Source organism: Pelophylax lessonae (assembly GCF_965119305.1).
Source record: "Pelophylax lessonae genome assembly, chromosome: 10".
In the NCBI taxonomy this organism is placed as follows: domain Eukaryota; kingdom Metazoa; phylum Chordata; class Amphibia; order Anura; family Ranidae; genus Pelophylax; species Pelophylax lessonae.
This window is the reverse complement of record NC_138777.1, coordinates 174,531,757-174,547,557: the sequence shown is the minus strand read 5'-3', so window position 1 is coordinate 174,547,557 and position 15,801 is coordinate 174,531,757. Positions and strand designations below refer to the sequence as shown.

The 15,801-nt window shown below is 45.6% G+C and overlaps 1 protein-coding gene across 2 annotated transcripts in view; it reads right to left on the bottom strand.

The window, feature by feature from the left end:
* Window positions 1-15,415, bottom strand: part of MARK2 (microtubule affinity regulating kinase 2) — a 251,027-nt gene extending 235,612 nt beyond the window's left edge. For both annotated transcript variants that reach the window (XM_082269944.1, XM_082269939.1), the window contains exon 1: window positions 14,586-15,415. In XM_082269944.1, the coding sequence (XP_082126070.1) occupies window positions 14,586-14,636 (51 nt within the window). In that variant the 5' untranslated portion in view covers window positions 14,637-15,415. The remainder of the gene's footprint in view (window positions 1-14,585) is intronic.
* Between the last annotated feature and the right edge of the window lie 386 nt (window positions 15,416-15,801).

The following is a 15,801-nucleotide window of genomic DNA, read 5'->3' as shown; positions in this document are numbered from 1 at the left end:
ACGGCTGAACTTTACCGATCTCCGATCCAGTTATTTTGTCCGGATCGGGGCCGATTTCCGATCCGAATATCGGATTGGTGCATCCCTAGTCACAAATATTCAAAAACGTAATGTAATGTATTCTGGCTAAAGAGCAACTTTTTGGCTATTCTAAAGCCTCGTACACACGTACCGATCGTCGGCCGAACGATCGGCCGTCTTTTGTCCAGGGCTGTCGTGTCTGTTGAAAACTGCAAAAGACTGCACACGAATTTTGTCGGCCAACAACAGCCGACTGCAGAAGTAATGTCATGTGATGGTTAACTTTCCTTGTCTTTTTTCTTTTCTGAGCATGCCCAGTCTTGCTAATCTGCTGTCTGTCGGCCGAAATCTGTACTGACTGGCGAACAATCGGCCGTTCTGGTGTTGGCCAACAAAAATTTTAATGCCTGCACGACAGATTCGGTTTGGCCGAAAATGCGCTGTCGGAAGCATCATACCAACAAGCCTACAATCGGCCAATTGGTCGTCGGCAGAATATTTACGGCCGACAATCGGTACGTGTGTACGGGGCTCTACGCTACCTTTTACATAACACTTTAGGCCCTGTTAACACCTGAGCGTATTTTCAGCTGGTAAAAACGCTCATCTCTAAAGTCTCAAAACGCCCAACAAGCAAAATCCCATTCATTTCAATGGCCCCTGTTCACATCTGAGCATTTTGTCGCCGGAAGCTCAAAAAAGTACATGAGCTTCTTTTTTGGCGTTTTTGTTAGAGGTCAATGCCTGCCTCCAAACACCTGCAAAAAACGCCTGACAAGCCAGAAAAACGCCTGAAAATGATACACTCAGGTGTGAATGGAGCCTTAGAGGCTTTTTATTTGAAGCTTGATAAGTCAGAATAAAGAAATAGAATAAGGACCTGAAAAATTACGCAAAATATCAGTAAAATGCAGATTCAAATTTTTTTTTATATATATATATATATATATATATATATATATATATATATATATATATATATATATATATATATATATATATATATATATACATACATACACACATATATATATATATATATATATATATATATATATATATATATATATATATATATACACATACACAGGCCTCTATAAAATACCACCCAACTCCCAGTAGGAAAATACTACGTAGAAGCTGCAAAACAGGCAAGACTAATCAATTTGGCAACAGACTGTGACAAACAAAAGATGCCGCTTTTTAAGTTAATAAAACACATCTACCTTGCAAGTCTAGTTATGCTACATTCCACAGGCACAAACTTCTATTTGGAAAAAAAAAATAATAATAATAGATCACTGATAGAAATGACACATTGATTACATAGAGCATTAGGAATTCAAATATAAGTTGATTGGCTAGAAATGCGCTCTGCGTTTATTTCTGGGTACACTACATAGATCACGTCTAAGCCATCTACAAACGGCACATTCATTTACACCACGCAAACATAATATAAAATATTCACAACACACAGTCTAAACAAATAAATTAAGAAAATATTTTTAAAAAATCTCAAATCCCGGAAATAGGAAAACACAAGCGGGGCTTCATGCTTATGATATGCATATTACTGAAGTGCTCTGTGGTGACATTGAGGTCCGGGTCACACTTGTGCGATGCGGGAAGGCTGCAAATTCGCAGCCTGTTCCCGCATCGCAAACGCACATCTAGCAGTTCACACTGCCATATGCGATACGCAGGGGGTGTCAATTAAATGTTAACGACACCCCCAGTTTGATCGCATATCGCAGTGCGATCTGACAGTTCGCACAGGATCGGATCGCACAAGTGTGAACCACTGTGCGATCCGATCCTGATGCGGCTGAAAAAATGCCTCATGTGCGACTTTTGTGCGGGTGCAGTGTGAATTTAGCCATACAAAGTGTATGGCTGAATTCGCACTGCACATCCGATCGCATGTAATGAAGAAGCAGTGTGTTCCGATATTACATGCGATCGCCGCACACGTGGAAGTGTGAACCGGCACTGATTGTGAGTAGCACTGCAACGCATCATCAAAACACATGTGCACTGCGAAAAATTGCTGCTTACACCATTTTCAAGTAGTATGCTGTGCATTCTGTGTATTAAAGTGGTTGTAAACCTCAGACATGAAATATGAACAAAGCATATCCCTTTATAGTGTGTCTTAAACGTGTTATTTCCATCTGCTGCTTCATTCCCCTACTATCAGCATCACTCCTAAAAAGGTTTTCCTGACACCAAGAGGGAAAAAAAAGGATAACGGGAGGAACTTCCAGTAGATTGACAGCCTCAGCTTTGTTCCTGTGTGAAGGGGGGGGGGGTGTCCCCTCCCTCCAATCAGCTCTCCTCATTAAGCTCTGCAGTGTGTAATTTTATCTCTCCACCCCCTTTTTTATGACGGCTCAGACAAGCTTTAAAAATGCTGGACTTTGAATGGCCATAGAGAAGACTGCAGATAAACAGGTACAACTTATTTAGAAGGATTTATTTTATCTTTGTGCATCATCTGAGAATAATCACATCACTGGGTATATATAAAAAAATGTTTACAACCACTTTAACCTGAATGGACTGTATAATGCATCACAATCAGTGACAAACCGCGCATACCGTTGTGGTGTCAATGAGCCCTAATTCTAATGTAGCATCCAATTTCTAATCTTCCTAACCTCCTGCTAAAATTGACAACACAACCATAAAAATGCCCATTTCAAAGTTTTGGCACTAAAGCCAACCATAGACAGTTCGAATCTCAGCCAGTTCAGCAGGGACCAGTTGAGATTTAATCCATGTATAAGCAGGCTGAATCTAGCCAAGTCGATCAATCGACCAACTTGGGTACAACCAGCCTGTTAGATTTTGTATGTGATTAATTGCCGCTAGCAGTAGTCATTGTGTTCTCCCGGAAGGGCTGGGGGGGGGGGGTGGCCTATTGGCCGCTGTATTGATGGGGGAAAATCAAGCGATTTTCTTTCCTACAACTCGTGGTTGCAGGAAAAAATAAATAAAAATTTGCTCCATCTTTGGCCAGCATAAGTCCATCTCTTCTTTTTCTCAAAACCTTTTTTGTCCACTTTGCAGAACTAATAAAAATGCTGAGTGGAATCACTAAATTCTGATCCTGAAAATGCTAGTTTCTGGTACATTTTTACAGACCAGGTTTCCTGGATGCCCAGCCACCCCCAAAATGAAGAACCTGACTTATTGCTCACCTTCGATTGTCTATCCCCTAAATTCTCCATCCATTCTTTGGGAGAAGCCCCTGGAAGGAACAGCAACTTTGACTCACCTTTGCACTTTCGGTTTCTGAACTTAATAAAGATTGCTAAGGCAAATTTAGCGGGGGCAAGGGGGAGATGTACCCACAGGGTCCCAAAGAGCAATCTGAGCCCAGCTTGAGACTGAACCCCGCAGCAATCAAGCTAGAAAAACCTCCCTGTGCAATAATGAGTTCCTCCGACAGCCTAAGGCACATATTATCCTCTAGCACATCAGAAACCATATGATGATTGCTAGCAAACCTCGAAATCGGAAGCATTACTTATATTATTATTATTTTTTTATTTTTATTTTTTTTTTTTTTTAAGAGGCTTATAGACATCCCTGCACACCGATGATTATTATACAACATTCAAAATGTCCTGACCTGATCCATCTGTGACTGCAATAAATCACACAGCCACTTCTAGTCACTGTAAGGTTCTTTTATTTAAAAAAAAAAAACCTATAAAAATATAAACCTACCCAGAAGGGTCTTGCTGCCTACCTACAGTATAAAGCCGTCGACTTCTAGCCAGTTGATGCCTGCCAGATTTTTCAGCCCATAGGGGAAAAAGAACAAAACAAAAATTCACATAAAATGCTATATTCTGATAAGGGTGTATATAGCTCGGCCTAACAAAGCAACAGGTTTACTTTCCTCCAAGAAAAGAGACAGAATACTCTCTTCTAAAGCTATGGCCACCAAACAGTCCCCTGGGAGTGTGAAATGCCTGGTTTCCATACAGAGCAACGTACAGTTGTGCTCATAAGTTTACATACCCTGGCAGAATTTATGATTTCTTGGCCATTTTTTCAATGAAAGTGAAAGAGAACACAAAAACTTTTCCTTTTACCCATGGTTAGTGTTTGGCTGAAGTCATTTATTATCAATCAACTGTGTTTACTCTTTTTAAAGCGGAGTTCCCCTGGCTTTTGTGTTTATTAAAAGTCAGCAGCTACAAAAAGTGTAGCTGCTGACTTTTAATAAACACACTCCCCTGTCCCACGGTCCAGCGATGCGGCCGGGGGGGGAGCCTCGGTTCTCTCAGTCCTCTACCGGCGGCACCGGCATCACTACTGTGGGCACCCGGCTGTGACAGCTTGCGGCTATACAGCCGGGTGCGCACTGTGCATGGCCAGGCAATCTTCTGGGACCTGTGATGTGTCCCAGAAGATTGCAGGTGGGGGGGGGGGGGGGAGAACTTCCACTCCAGCCGCCTAGGTGGCCCAAGCAGGAGTGGGTACCTGTCAAAACTAGGTACCCGCTCCCCCCCCCCAAAAAAAAAAATGACATGCCAAATGTGCCATGTCAGGGGTCGGGACCACTTAAAGCGAAAGTTACACTTTTGAGTGTTACTGCTTTAAATATCATAATGACAACATAAACTACCCAAATGACCCTGATCAAAAGTTTACATACCCTGGTGATTTTGTCCTGGTTACATGCACACAAGTTGACACAAAGGGGTTTGAATGGCTATTAAAGATTGAAAGCTAAACTTAACAAGTTGAAGATAGCTGCTGATTGGTCATTATGCACAGTTACTGCAGATTCTGTCTGCCCTAATTTTAGTACATTCCTCCAATGTTATTGAGATAGTGGTCCCTTAAGAGGAAATAAATCTGCATATACTTCACGGTCCAAACATGTGTTTCTCCTGTACTGGACGGTGAGGTGAACAGGTTCTCTTCAGAAAGCTTTACACTTTAGTAAATCAGTCCTAGGAATAAGAACCCTAATCCTAGAAATATTTTCTAAATAACTCATCACTAAACCAACAGCATCCTATGCAGATGAAGTGAGTAAACATTCCAGAATTCTATTAGGAGACACTGGCAGAACATGTCACAATGGTAATTATAGATAAGACATTGGAAGTAGGGCTGTCATACACAGCTCTGTTTCCAATGGGCTGAACAAGAGAAATCAACTGATTTCCTCATCTATGCCAACAATGTGAATGGAGGAATTCCTGCTGCCAGCTATTGGATTCAGACAGACACAGAGCCCACAGGTGGCTGATCACCTGAACAGAGGCTGCTTCTGATATTATGCAGTCACTGTTTGGCCGATAATTTTGCTCTGGTTCCTTCAATTGTTAAATTCACTTTTGTTGACCCAGGTAGCGCCGACAGGGCCACCCACTGATTGAATTTCATTCAATTCAGCAGGCATTGTGTGAAATTAGTGCTGCCCATGGCCAGCCTAAACTTGTAATGAGAGAAATATAGGACTGCCACTGCTGACCATCTCCTAAGGCTCCATGTACATGGGACGCTGGAAATGGCCGTTTAGGAGCAGTTGGGCGTTTTTTTCAGAAGCCCCTGAACCCACCTCTATGTTATCTTATCTGTCCATGTACAACAGGTCGTTTACAGTCATTTGCAGGCAGTTGCGTTCAGGGACTGTTTTTAGAACGCAATTATTTGCGTTCGAACGTGTGTTTCCCGGCGTTTCAAACGCACAAACGCGTCCGAACGCGTCTGTACGCGTCCAAACGCGATGACCCGCATTTAGCGTTTTTCCATTTTAAAGGGGAATAATTTTTTTGACCTCTAGGAACGGTTCTAAACGCAAACGCCCGCTAAACGCGGGTACAAACGCGACCGAACGGACGTTTCAAACGTCCTAAAAATTCCAGCATTCAAAGAGACTTTTAACAACGTCCCGTGTACATGGAGCCTTAGGCTACATTCACAGCAGCAATTTGGCCCAGTGTGAATGACAGGGGCAAGAATTTGCAGATTCCAGCAGCTGTTTTTGCCACCTTTAGCAGCCAGTTGCACCCACTGAGCCTCTAAAGCTGATGCCCAGGTTTACCCCCACTTTAAATAGTTTGTTTGGGCTAAGCTGAACGAGCTGTATAAACTGGATGTAGATTCCGCTCCATACAGTATACAGAGCTGTGCTTCACGTGCGAGACGATTCCTTCCGGTCTCACACCTGGAACTAGAGTCGGTCTGAGCAGCATCTAGCCATTCATAGGCAGCTTTGTATTCAATAAATGAGTCGGAGGGGCAGGATGATGTTACAATCTCCGACTTGGCCAATCAGTAGAAGCTTTGTATTCACTGATAGAATTCAAAGCTGCCTATGAATGGCTAAGTGCCACTAAGACCCATTCCATTTTGTTCCGGAACACAGTGTGGTATACTGTATATAGCTGAGGCTACATACAGTTTATACAGCGTGCCCAGTGGGCGCACGTATAAAAAAAAAAGTGCATGAAGCAGCAATCACCGCAGGTAATCATTGGCTGTGTTGCGAATGCAGCCTTATAATGCTGCTTGGTTGTCTATGATGTTGATCTGCTGGTTTCAATACGGTCACTGACCTGAAACAAGTATGCAGATTAAAAAAGTCAGATTGAAGTCAGGAGTCTTTCTGCATAGTACTTGACCTTGTCCAGTAGCCAGTAAATCAACATCACAGCCAGACAAAGAACATGGACAGCCAGGTAATTAAAAGGGTTCTAGAAGGCAAAAAAGTTTTTGTTGTTTTTTCCCCCCCAACCATAATGCATTCTATGCTCTCCCCCCCCTCCCCTTATACTTACCTGAGCCCAATACCACTGCTGTCAATCACAACCAGTGAGGAGAGAGCAGGGCCCATATTTTACAATCACATTAACATTGACAATTGAGCAATGGTGGCCTCCAGATTTTATTTTTCAGAAAAAGGTTTGAAAATCCAATTTAATATGTGTTTTTTTTTTTTCTAAAAATGTGGCAATACACTGGCACAATACAGTGCCATTCATTCTGAATGGTGCCCCAATGATCCTTTCCAGCACAGTATATGCGCTGCCAAAAAAGATTTCATGCACATTTTCTGGTCTGTTGTGGTGCCATGGGCTGCTCTAACGCAACGCAGGTTCAAAACCCAACCAGAACACTACCTGCATGGCATTTACATGTTCTCCCTGTGACTGGGTTCTCGGATTTCCTCCCACACTACAAAGACATGCTGGTAGGTTAACTGGCTCCTGTCTAAATTGTCCCTAGTATGTGTGTTTAAAAAAAATTGAGATAGGGACCTTAGTAAGCTCCTTAAGGGTAGGGACGGATGTGAACTACAATATATGCAAAACCAAAGCATAAAAAATGTCAGCGCTCCATAAATTAAAAAACTGAATGCGCAAACCAACGTACATTACCATATGCGTTTCACAGCAGCAGACCGGACTGGTATGAATAGGTCCTAAAGGCGTGTCTGTTACGCCTGCCATCAGATACAGCATTATTGTTCCAGGAACACTCAGGGGAATTCAAGAAAAGTATTCATGCCACTTTCCTAGTGGTATGGCAGTTTAAAAAGGTCCAACACTTTGCCGCCAGTTTTAGAAGACATACTGAAAACATGCAACGTATTCAGGTAGTTCTTCATAGCACCAGTATTATAGAGTAGAACAATGGCTGCTCTAACTCCAAAAAATACAAAAATACAAAAAAAAAAAAATAAAAAAGTTCCCTCCAGTTTACAGAGAACACAAATAGAACCAAGACCAACTCAAACATAGCGTACAGAGATCAGAATCATGGTTGCTTTGTTCAATCTGGAAACCGGAGGGTCCACCACTGGTGGAACAGTCCACTTCTTAATAAGGGACTCCTCATAGGGGCAACACCTAGTAAGGCACTTGGGGACCCCCACAGAACGCTTTGGCCATCCCCACTCTTTAGCGACAATTCTGTCAAAATAGGTGGGGAAAGAAAACACCTTTGCCGCTCTGGATGGCTTGTGAGCGCCAAAGGGAACCTGTGCCTCCGTCGCAGCTACATCCTCCATCTTCAAGGTCTCGCGCACAGATACAATCAGTGCTTTCGCCAGCACCTTTTCGTGCACGGTTGCAGATGTGGAGGAATCATCCTCAGTATCAGAGGATTCCGGGCGTGTGGTAGCAGACCCAGCAGGGTGACCCACGTCTGCGGTGGCCAAATCAGATTCAGGATCCGATGAGGCAGAGGAAGGTTGGGGGGGGCGCTTTTTGCTAGCCCAACGCCTGAAGACCACCTCCACCCGGGACACAAAGGACTCCAGGACCGCCGTCAGTGCATTGATGAATTGTTGGGACCCGGAGGGTGCCGCAGACTCAGAGAGGGGATCAGGTGAGGAGATGTGCTCCAAAGACTCCATAAGTCACCAGGGGGACCCCACAATAAGTGTAAAACACTGCAAGGATGCAAGGGACAACCCTCTCCGTGTTGGCAGAACCACCCGGTCGCCAGGCACAAGCGCCAAACGATCCTCAGAAGAGAGGAACCCTGGCCGGAGCCCCGACCAGGTACAACCCCCCCCCCCCCCCCCGGCCCAACCCCACTGCACAGTTGATCATCGGGTCGCTGGGTTTTCTGCCATAATGTCCTACTCCTGTAGGGAGGCAGTATAACCCAACGGTTATAAAGAGCTGAAGCTGTGTCCATTAATGAACGAAAGAGAAATGATGATTTTTACATTTAGGAGAGGAAAGCCAGAATAGGCCAGGTATGGAAGTGGTTAAAGAGGAATTTTAGATATGGATAATGTAACTACGGTGCTTATACCAAATCTATGGGATCCTCCTAGAAGCTGGAGTCTACTCTAATAGGCACCACTAATTCAGCAATCTCTACTAGCTTCCAGGTTCCATGCTGAGCAGCTGCCATTCTCTAAACAGACAAGATGGAGACCGTGACATCACCACTCAACTTCTCCAATAAGAGAACATTTTGCATTCATTGAGGAAATGTAAAGCAATCTCGAAATGGTGCCCATGCCAAGCGGGCGACCTCTTGTGTTCAGAATGCAGTAGAACAGCCATTCGGCATGGTACCTGGAAGATAGCGGTGTCCACTGGAGGAGCAGTGGCTACTGCAGTGACTTCCAGCTTCTAGAGTAGCCTCTCTCAACTACGGTTCTGCTGAACCCTAGGGTTCCTCCAGAGTTCCCTAGCCCCTTGCCTACTGGGCACTTTTACCCCCTTCCTGCCCAGGCCAATTTTCAGCTTTCAGCACTGTCACACCTTGAATGACAAAAGGTGCGGTCATGCAACACTGCATGCATATGAAATTTTTACCATTTTTTTCAGACAAATAGAGCTTTATTTTGGTGATAATCACCACTGGGTTTTTTATTTTTTCCTAAACAAACGAAAAAGGACCGAAAATTGTGAAAAAAAAACAAAAACATTTTTTATAGTTTATTAAATTTTGCAAAACAGGCAATTTTTCTCCTTCAGTGATGTGCACTGATGAGACAGCACTGATAGGTGGGCACTGATTGGCACTGAATGGACTGCACTGATAATTAGTGCCCATGTCCCTAAAGCCCCGTACACACGTACCGATTGTCGGACGTAAATATTCGGCCAACGTCCGACCGGCCGATTGTCGGCTTGTTAGTATGATACTTCCGACAACCGACTGCGACTTTTTGGCCGAACAAAATCTGGTCTGCATGCTAAAAAATTTTTGTTGGCCAACACCAGAACGGCCGATTGTTCGTCAGTCAGTACAGATTTCGGCCGACAAAAGCCAGATGAGCAAGACTGGGCATGCTCAGAGAAGAAAAAACACACGGAAAGTAAACCAGCACATGACATCACTTCTGAAGTTGGTTGTTGTTGACCGACAAAATTTGTGTGCAGTCTTGAGCACATTTCAACCAACACAACAACACTGGACAAAAGACGGCCGATCCTTCGGCCGACAATCGGTACGTGTGTACAGGGCTTAACACAAGCCAGTTATCGGCTCCTCTCTCCGCATGCGGTTAGTGTGAGGAGAGAAAAGCCAATAACCAGCTTCTGTTTACATCCTGTGATCAGCTGTCATTGGCTAACAGTTTATCACATGGTAGAGGCCCACTGATTGACCCTTTACCCCAATCTGTGATCAGCTGAGTCCTAAGGACTTGGCGATCACAGAACGCACCACACTCCTGGCATAAGAAGCCAGCACTGTAGCCGTCTTTCGGCTATAGCGCAGACGGCAAGCAGTTAAAGGGTTAGTTCACTTCTCTCAAACAGCTGTCAATGCAGTTAAGGGGCGTCTGTAAATAAAAACAAACTGTGCAGCTCTGACTAAAATTGAATAATGCTCTTGCTATAGGTGCAGGCCATTTACGTACCTCATGAAGCCTGACCACAAAACTCCCAGGACGTTGCTCAGCAAGGCCCAGCTATTACTGTATACCTCCTCTAAAATACTGAGCTCAGAGCCATGCCATCAGGGGAGAGAAAGCACATGTGAGGGGGTCTGAATCAGAGAAAGAGCTCACTCCCGTGACGGTGAATGCGAACTGTAATAACCGCGCTTCGCTTAGCAACGTCCTGGGAGTTTTCAGGTCAGGCTTCAGAAGGTACATAAAAGGCCTACACCTAAAGCAAGGACATTATTCTATTTTGGTCAAAGTTGCACAGCTTGTTTTCATCTACAAACAACCCTAAGCCCTGGTTCACACTGCCGCGACTTGACAGTTCAAAGTCGCATGAAAAGTCACACCCCATTAACCGCAATGGAACCGTATTAATTGGTGCGTCTTAGGCTTTTTCGGCTTAGAAAAAGGTTCCTGCACTACTTTTGGAGCAACTTCGTCACGACTTGCATTGACTTCTGTTGTAGAAGTCGTATGCAAGCTGCGGTGAAGTCGCGCTGGGATGTTGGAATCAAAGCTGTGGTAGTGTGAACCGGGGCTTACCTGCATAGGCCGTTATTTGGTAAAGATGAACGAACCCTTTAAAGTGGTTGTATTACCTCGCATATATGTAATAAAAGGAATCAAAAAGATGGTGCCAATTTGATAAACCTAACAATGCACCAACATCCCCACAAACATTACAAGAAGGAGAGAAATGGGTATCTTGGGACTTTAACGGTGCATATTAGCTTGGGGTATTGATCTAGTCAAAACACATAATGTAAATGTATTTCAATAAAAATGTTTGATACTTTTTTTACATTATGTGCTTTGACTAGATCAATACCCCAAGCTAATATGCACCGTTAAAGTCCCAAGATACCCATTTCTCTCCTTTTTGTAATATATGTAATAAAGTGACTGGCCTCAGGTGATACACAGATTAAACAAATCCTCCTACATAGGTTGTACCGGTTTATCTGTAGTTCTCTACATCAATTCAAAGTGCAGAATTAAAAAAAAGAAACTTGTCTGAGCTGTTAGAAAAAAAAAAAAAAAGGGGGCGGAGAGCTGAGGATTACACTCGGCAGAGCTCAGCGAGGAGAGCTTTGAGAGCGGATTTGATGAAGGGACACACCCTCCTTCACACAGCTCACAGGAACAGGGCTGAGGCTGTCAAAATATATCCATCCCTGGAATTCATTTTTAAAGCCCAACTCCAGGAAAACAAAAAAAAAAAAAAAATTAAGTTTTCCCATGCAGTGGGGCTGTGTTTGTTTTTTTTTCCCCCCAAGGGTGAGGAGACATACTTCCCTAATCCTCCAATCCTTCCAGCACAAGACCAGTCCGGCACCCTCACACTTCAGCAGTCTTGAGTTGTGGACTATTCCTTATGTAATCACACCCAGAAAAGGCTCCATGGACAGGGAACAGTCCACCAATGAACTGCGGGGGAGTGCTGTGTTCCGATGGAACGAAGGACCGGGTGAGTATACAGTTCAGTTTTGGGCATCAGTTCATAAAAAGGATATTGGAGAACTGGAGAAAGGGCAGAGAAGGGCAACCAAACTGATAAGAGGCATGGAGAGCTCAGTTATGAGGAAAGATTAGAGGAACAGAATTTAGGGAACTGAATTTAGGGTGTTTTGACACTAGCACTTTTGGTGCGCACCCGGGTTCGATTGATGTCAGAATTCGGTTCTTTTTGATGACGTGAACGCTGTCTTTGAACTCGGGTGCGCACCCGCGACCCGTACCCGAGTCCACAAAAAGGGTGGTCTGGGGTACGGTTCATGTGAACTCCAGTACGGTTCGCTTCTGATGAGAACGCAAATCGTACCAAAGCAAGCAATTCTATCCATTCTGGCACCTTCTTGTTTACAGCGGTTGCCAAGCAACATGAGTATGCGCCGGCTGCAGCTTGATGACACAAGTGTACCGCGGTTCGGATACAAAATCAAATGTGAACACAGTCCATCGGGGGCAGGGGGAGGGGGGAGCAATCGGACTCGGGTTCGGACCAAGCAATCGCATCAAGTGTGAAAACACCCTTAGGGAGGATCTGATCAACATGTATAAATACATAAGTGATAAGGTCACAAAGGACTAGGAGGCACTCTAAGTCTGGAGGAAAATTGATTTCATATTCCTGATATGTGCCTCCTGTACCATGTAGTTGTATGAGAAAGTCTCCTGTTTTCTTTGTATTGCTTCCTTTATGTGAAATCCCTGGTGTTCCTGCCAGTCCCTCTGCTTTCCTATTAAAAACTGATCACACTAAGCAGGAGAGCACACCGTGGTCAGTTATCTAGCTGTGCTGGAAACTCAGCCTGCTCTCCTCCAATGATCAGATTTGTCCTAACAAGCCCCCAGTTGCACAGCCATTCACTGGGAAGCTCAGTGTACTGCTGCTTCTCCTCCCCTAGCTCTTATGCAGCTGAGAATAGAGGGAAAATGATCGGGGGGAAAAAAAAACGTGTGAAATATATTTTTTTTTTTTCTTACAGCTATGCACAAATGTTTTGCCTTTCATTTCTATTTTAAACTAGATGGGTTGATCGATTACAATCACTTTGAAAGGAGTTGTAAAGTCAGAAGGCTTTTTTATCTTAATGCATTAAGATAAAAATGCCTTCTGAGTGTAGTAGCCTCCCCAGCGCCTCCTAATACTTACCTGAGCACCATCTCTGTCCAACTATGCCCACAAGTCCCTCAGCCACACGGGACTCTCCGATTGGCCAAGGTACAGCCGCAGCGCCATTGGCTCCCGTGGCTGTCAAAGTCAGTTAGCCACTCAGGAGAGAGACACATCTCTGTGTCTGAATGGATACACTGAGCTGCAGCTCGAGTTCCCCCATAGCAAGCTTCTTATTTTGGGGGCACTCTACAGGAGGGAGGGGCTTGGAGCAGAAACTAAGGACCCAAGAAGAGAAGAATCCGGGCTGCCCTGTGCAAAACCAACTGGAAGTAGTGGCTCCCATCCCATACTACTACACCAAGTAAGGGATGGCTGAGCCGGTGTTCCGTGAAAAAACCCTACCCTCGTCACTTCCGGAGGCGGGTCTATGAAAATATAAATCACGGAGCAGAGATCTCCGTGATTTATATTTTCATACACCCGCCGCTTTTACATTTAGTGCCCGTTCACATACGAGCGACGCTACTTCGCACCGCGACCTCCGAGGTCGCGGTGCGAGCAGCGCGCCGCGACCTCGGAGCGGCCGCCACGGACTTCATAACATTGAAGTCTATGGCGGTCGCCTCCTGGTCGCCCCAAAGAAGCTCCGGACCCTTTTTCTAAGTCGGAGCGACTTGTGTCGCTCCTATTAGAACGGGTCCGCAGCTTCCCTATGGGAGGCGACCTACGGCGACCAGGTCGCCTGACAGGTCGCCTTAGTGTGAACGGGGGCTTAGTAGCCGAGATCAGGGAAGTGTCAGGGGTAGGAGCGGAGATGATTTCATGTTGCAGCCGAGATGTTTTGATGTTACCGCGGCAACAGCTGATGCGGTGTAACGTTAAAACACACTACCCCGTCAAAATTCCCTACCCTCCGGACCTCTGAGCATGCGCAATGGTAACCTGCTCAGCTGTTCCATGACGTATGTGCACCGGAAGGGACGAGGTATGGAATTTTCACGAGGTATGGTTTTCTAACGTTACATCAGGACTCAGCAAAACCGGATCGGCCCGTGGATCGGTTAATTTTACCCAGCTATTTTGGCGCCGATATCCGATCCTTATATCCAATCGGTGGTTTCCTAGCGACAAGTATAACATGTCATTTACAAAAAAAAAAAAAAAAACACAAGACTTTACAATCACTTTACGGTGTCAGGAATTACGGTACACGGGAGCCTTCACACTGCCCTGTTGAAGTTTGCTGGAGTGCACCTGTGGCTTTTGCACGGGTTCCCATTGACTTCTATTATGTCCCTTTTTGTGCGTTTCGGAAAGCTCACTAAAGATGAAGCATGTGTGACATTGAGTGCAACTTCAGAAAATGCACAAATCTCATAGAAGTCTATGAGAAAGCGCGGGCACAGTGCGGCCAAACCCCAGCGAGGTAGAGTGACAGCGCCCTGAGAATACACTATACAGCACACATTGGGGTGTACACCCCCCTACACACACAGATCAGCGCAGTTCATGCACACACCACCAGCACACAATATTTATTTGGGCCTTTTCACTTACTTGGTCAGCATCGCGTTCATTGACAGTTGGTAGCGGGGTCCGAGTGGACATTTTATATCCTCTGTGTACACAGCATTGGACAGGATGAACTGATCAGACTGGGATCTCCTCAGGACACAGCAATCACAGGAAAAGCCCAATCACTGCTCTAATAGGAGGACTAGTGTAGGGTGGCCATACCTATAGACTGACAGGAGGACTCAGACACTGCCCCAAGGGGTGACACCTGGAATCTCACTCTGATCCCCCCAGGGTGTATGTGTAGGCCCCAGGGAAGGAGTGTTCAGGCTCCGCCCCCTCACTAGGCCTGGGAGCCTATCACCTTTCCTGTAGGACTCTGATACCAGGAGAGGGAACACCGCGCCCCGCCCACACTGGGAACTCGGAGGAGGAGGGAGGGGTCACACACCTGTCCTCTAAGGGGAGGGGGGGGCGCCTCTCACTAGTCCCCGTACACTGCTTGTCACTCAGGTGAGCTCACATGAGCAGCCTAGACGGGGCTCCCGACACCTCACACGGCCACCCCCCTGCCCCTTTTTTTTTCCTTGGGTCTCTCGTGTTATTAATATTTAACAGCAACAACGCCGGACCGCCCACAGCGCCGGCCGGACCTGTACAGAGGTGTCAGCTTCTATGTAAGGTGGGGAGGAGAGAGGGGGGGGTCAACAGGTATATTCTCCCGCCCAGGTCTCGCGCTCAGCTCCACCTCCCCCTTCCCCCAGCGCGCGCCTTTGATCTCTCGCTGGCTTATCCAGGTGTGTGCTCACGCGCTGAGTGTCCTCGCGGCTCCGTACTCTGTATACGGGAAGGGGGAGGTGCGCGCGCACGCACAACTTCGAGTCAGCTGACTGAGCGGCGGCCGAGGCGTCGAGCTGCGCGCGCATCTCCGGACTTTACCTTAGTGGGAGCAGTGCGCGTGCGAGGCGGTGCTGTCACCTGGTGAGAGGAAGGAAGAAGGAGGGGGGAATAATAATAAAAATGTGAGGTTGTCTGCCACTAGAATTTGTTTTATTCACTTCAATACAGGGCACTTTTACCACAGTTGTATTATATATGTACCTGTTGATCCTGTTTATTCTTTTCAACTTCCCAAAGGCTCCATTCACACCTAAATGTATCATTTTCTGGCGTTTTTTGCAGGTGTTTGGAAGCAGGCATTGACAGCTAACAAAAACGCCTGTAATCTGCCTAAGGCCCCTTTCACACGGGCGATCCA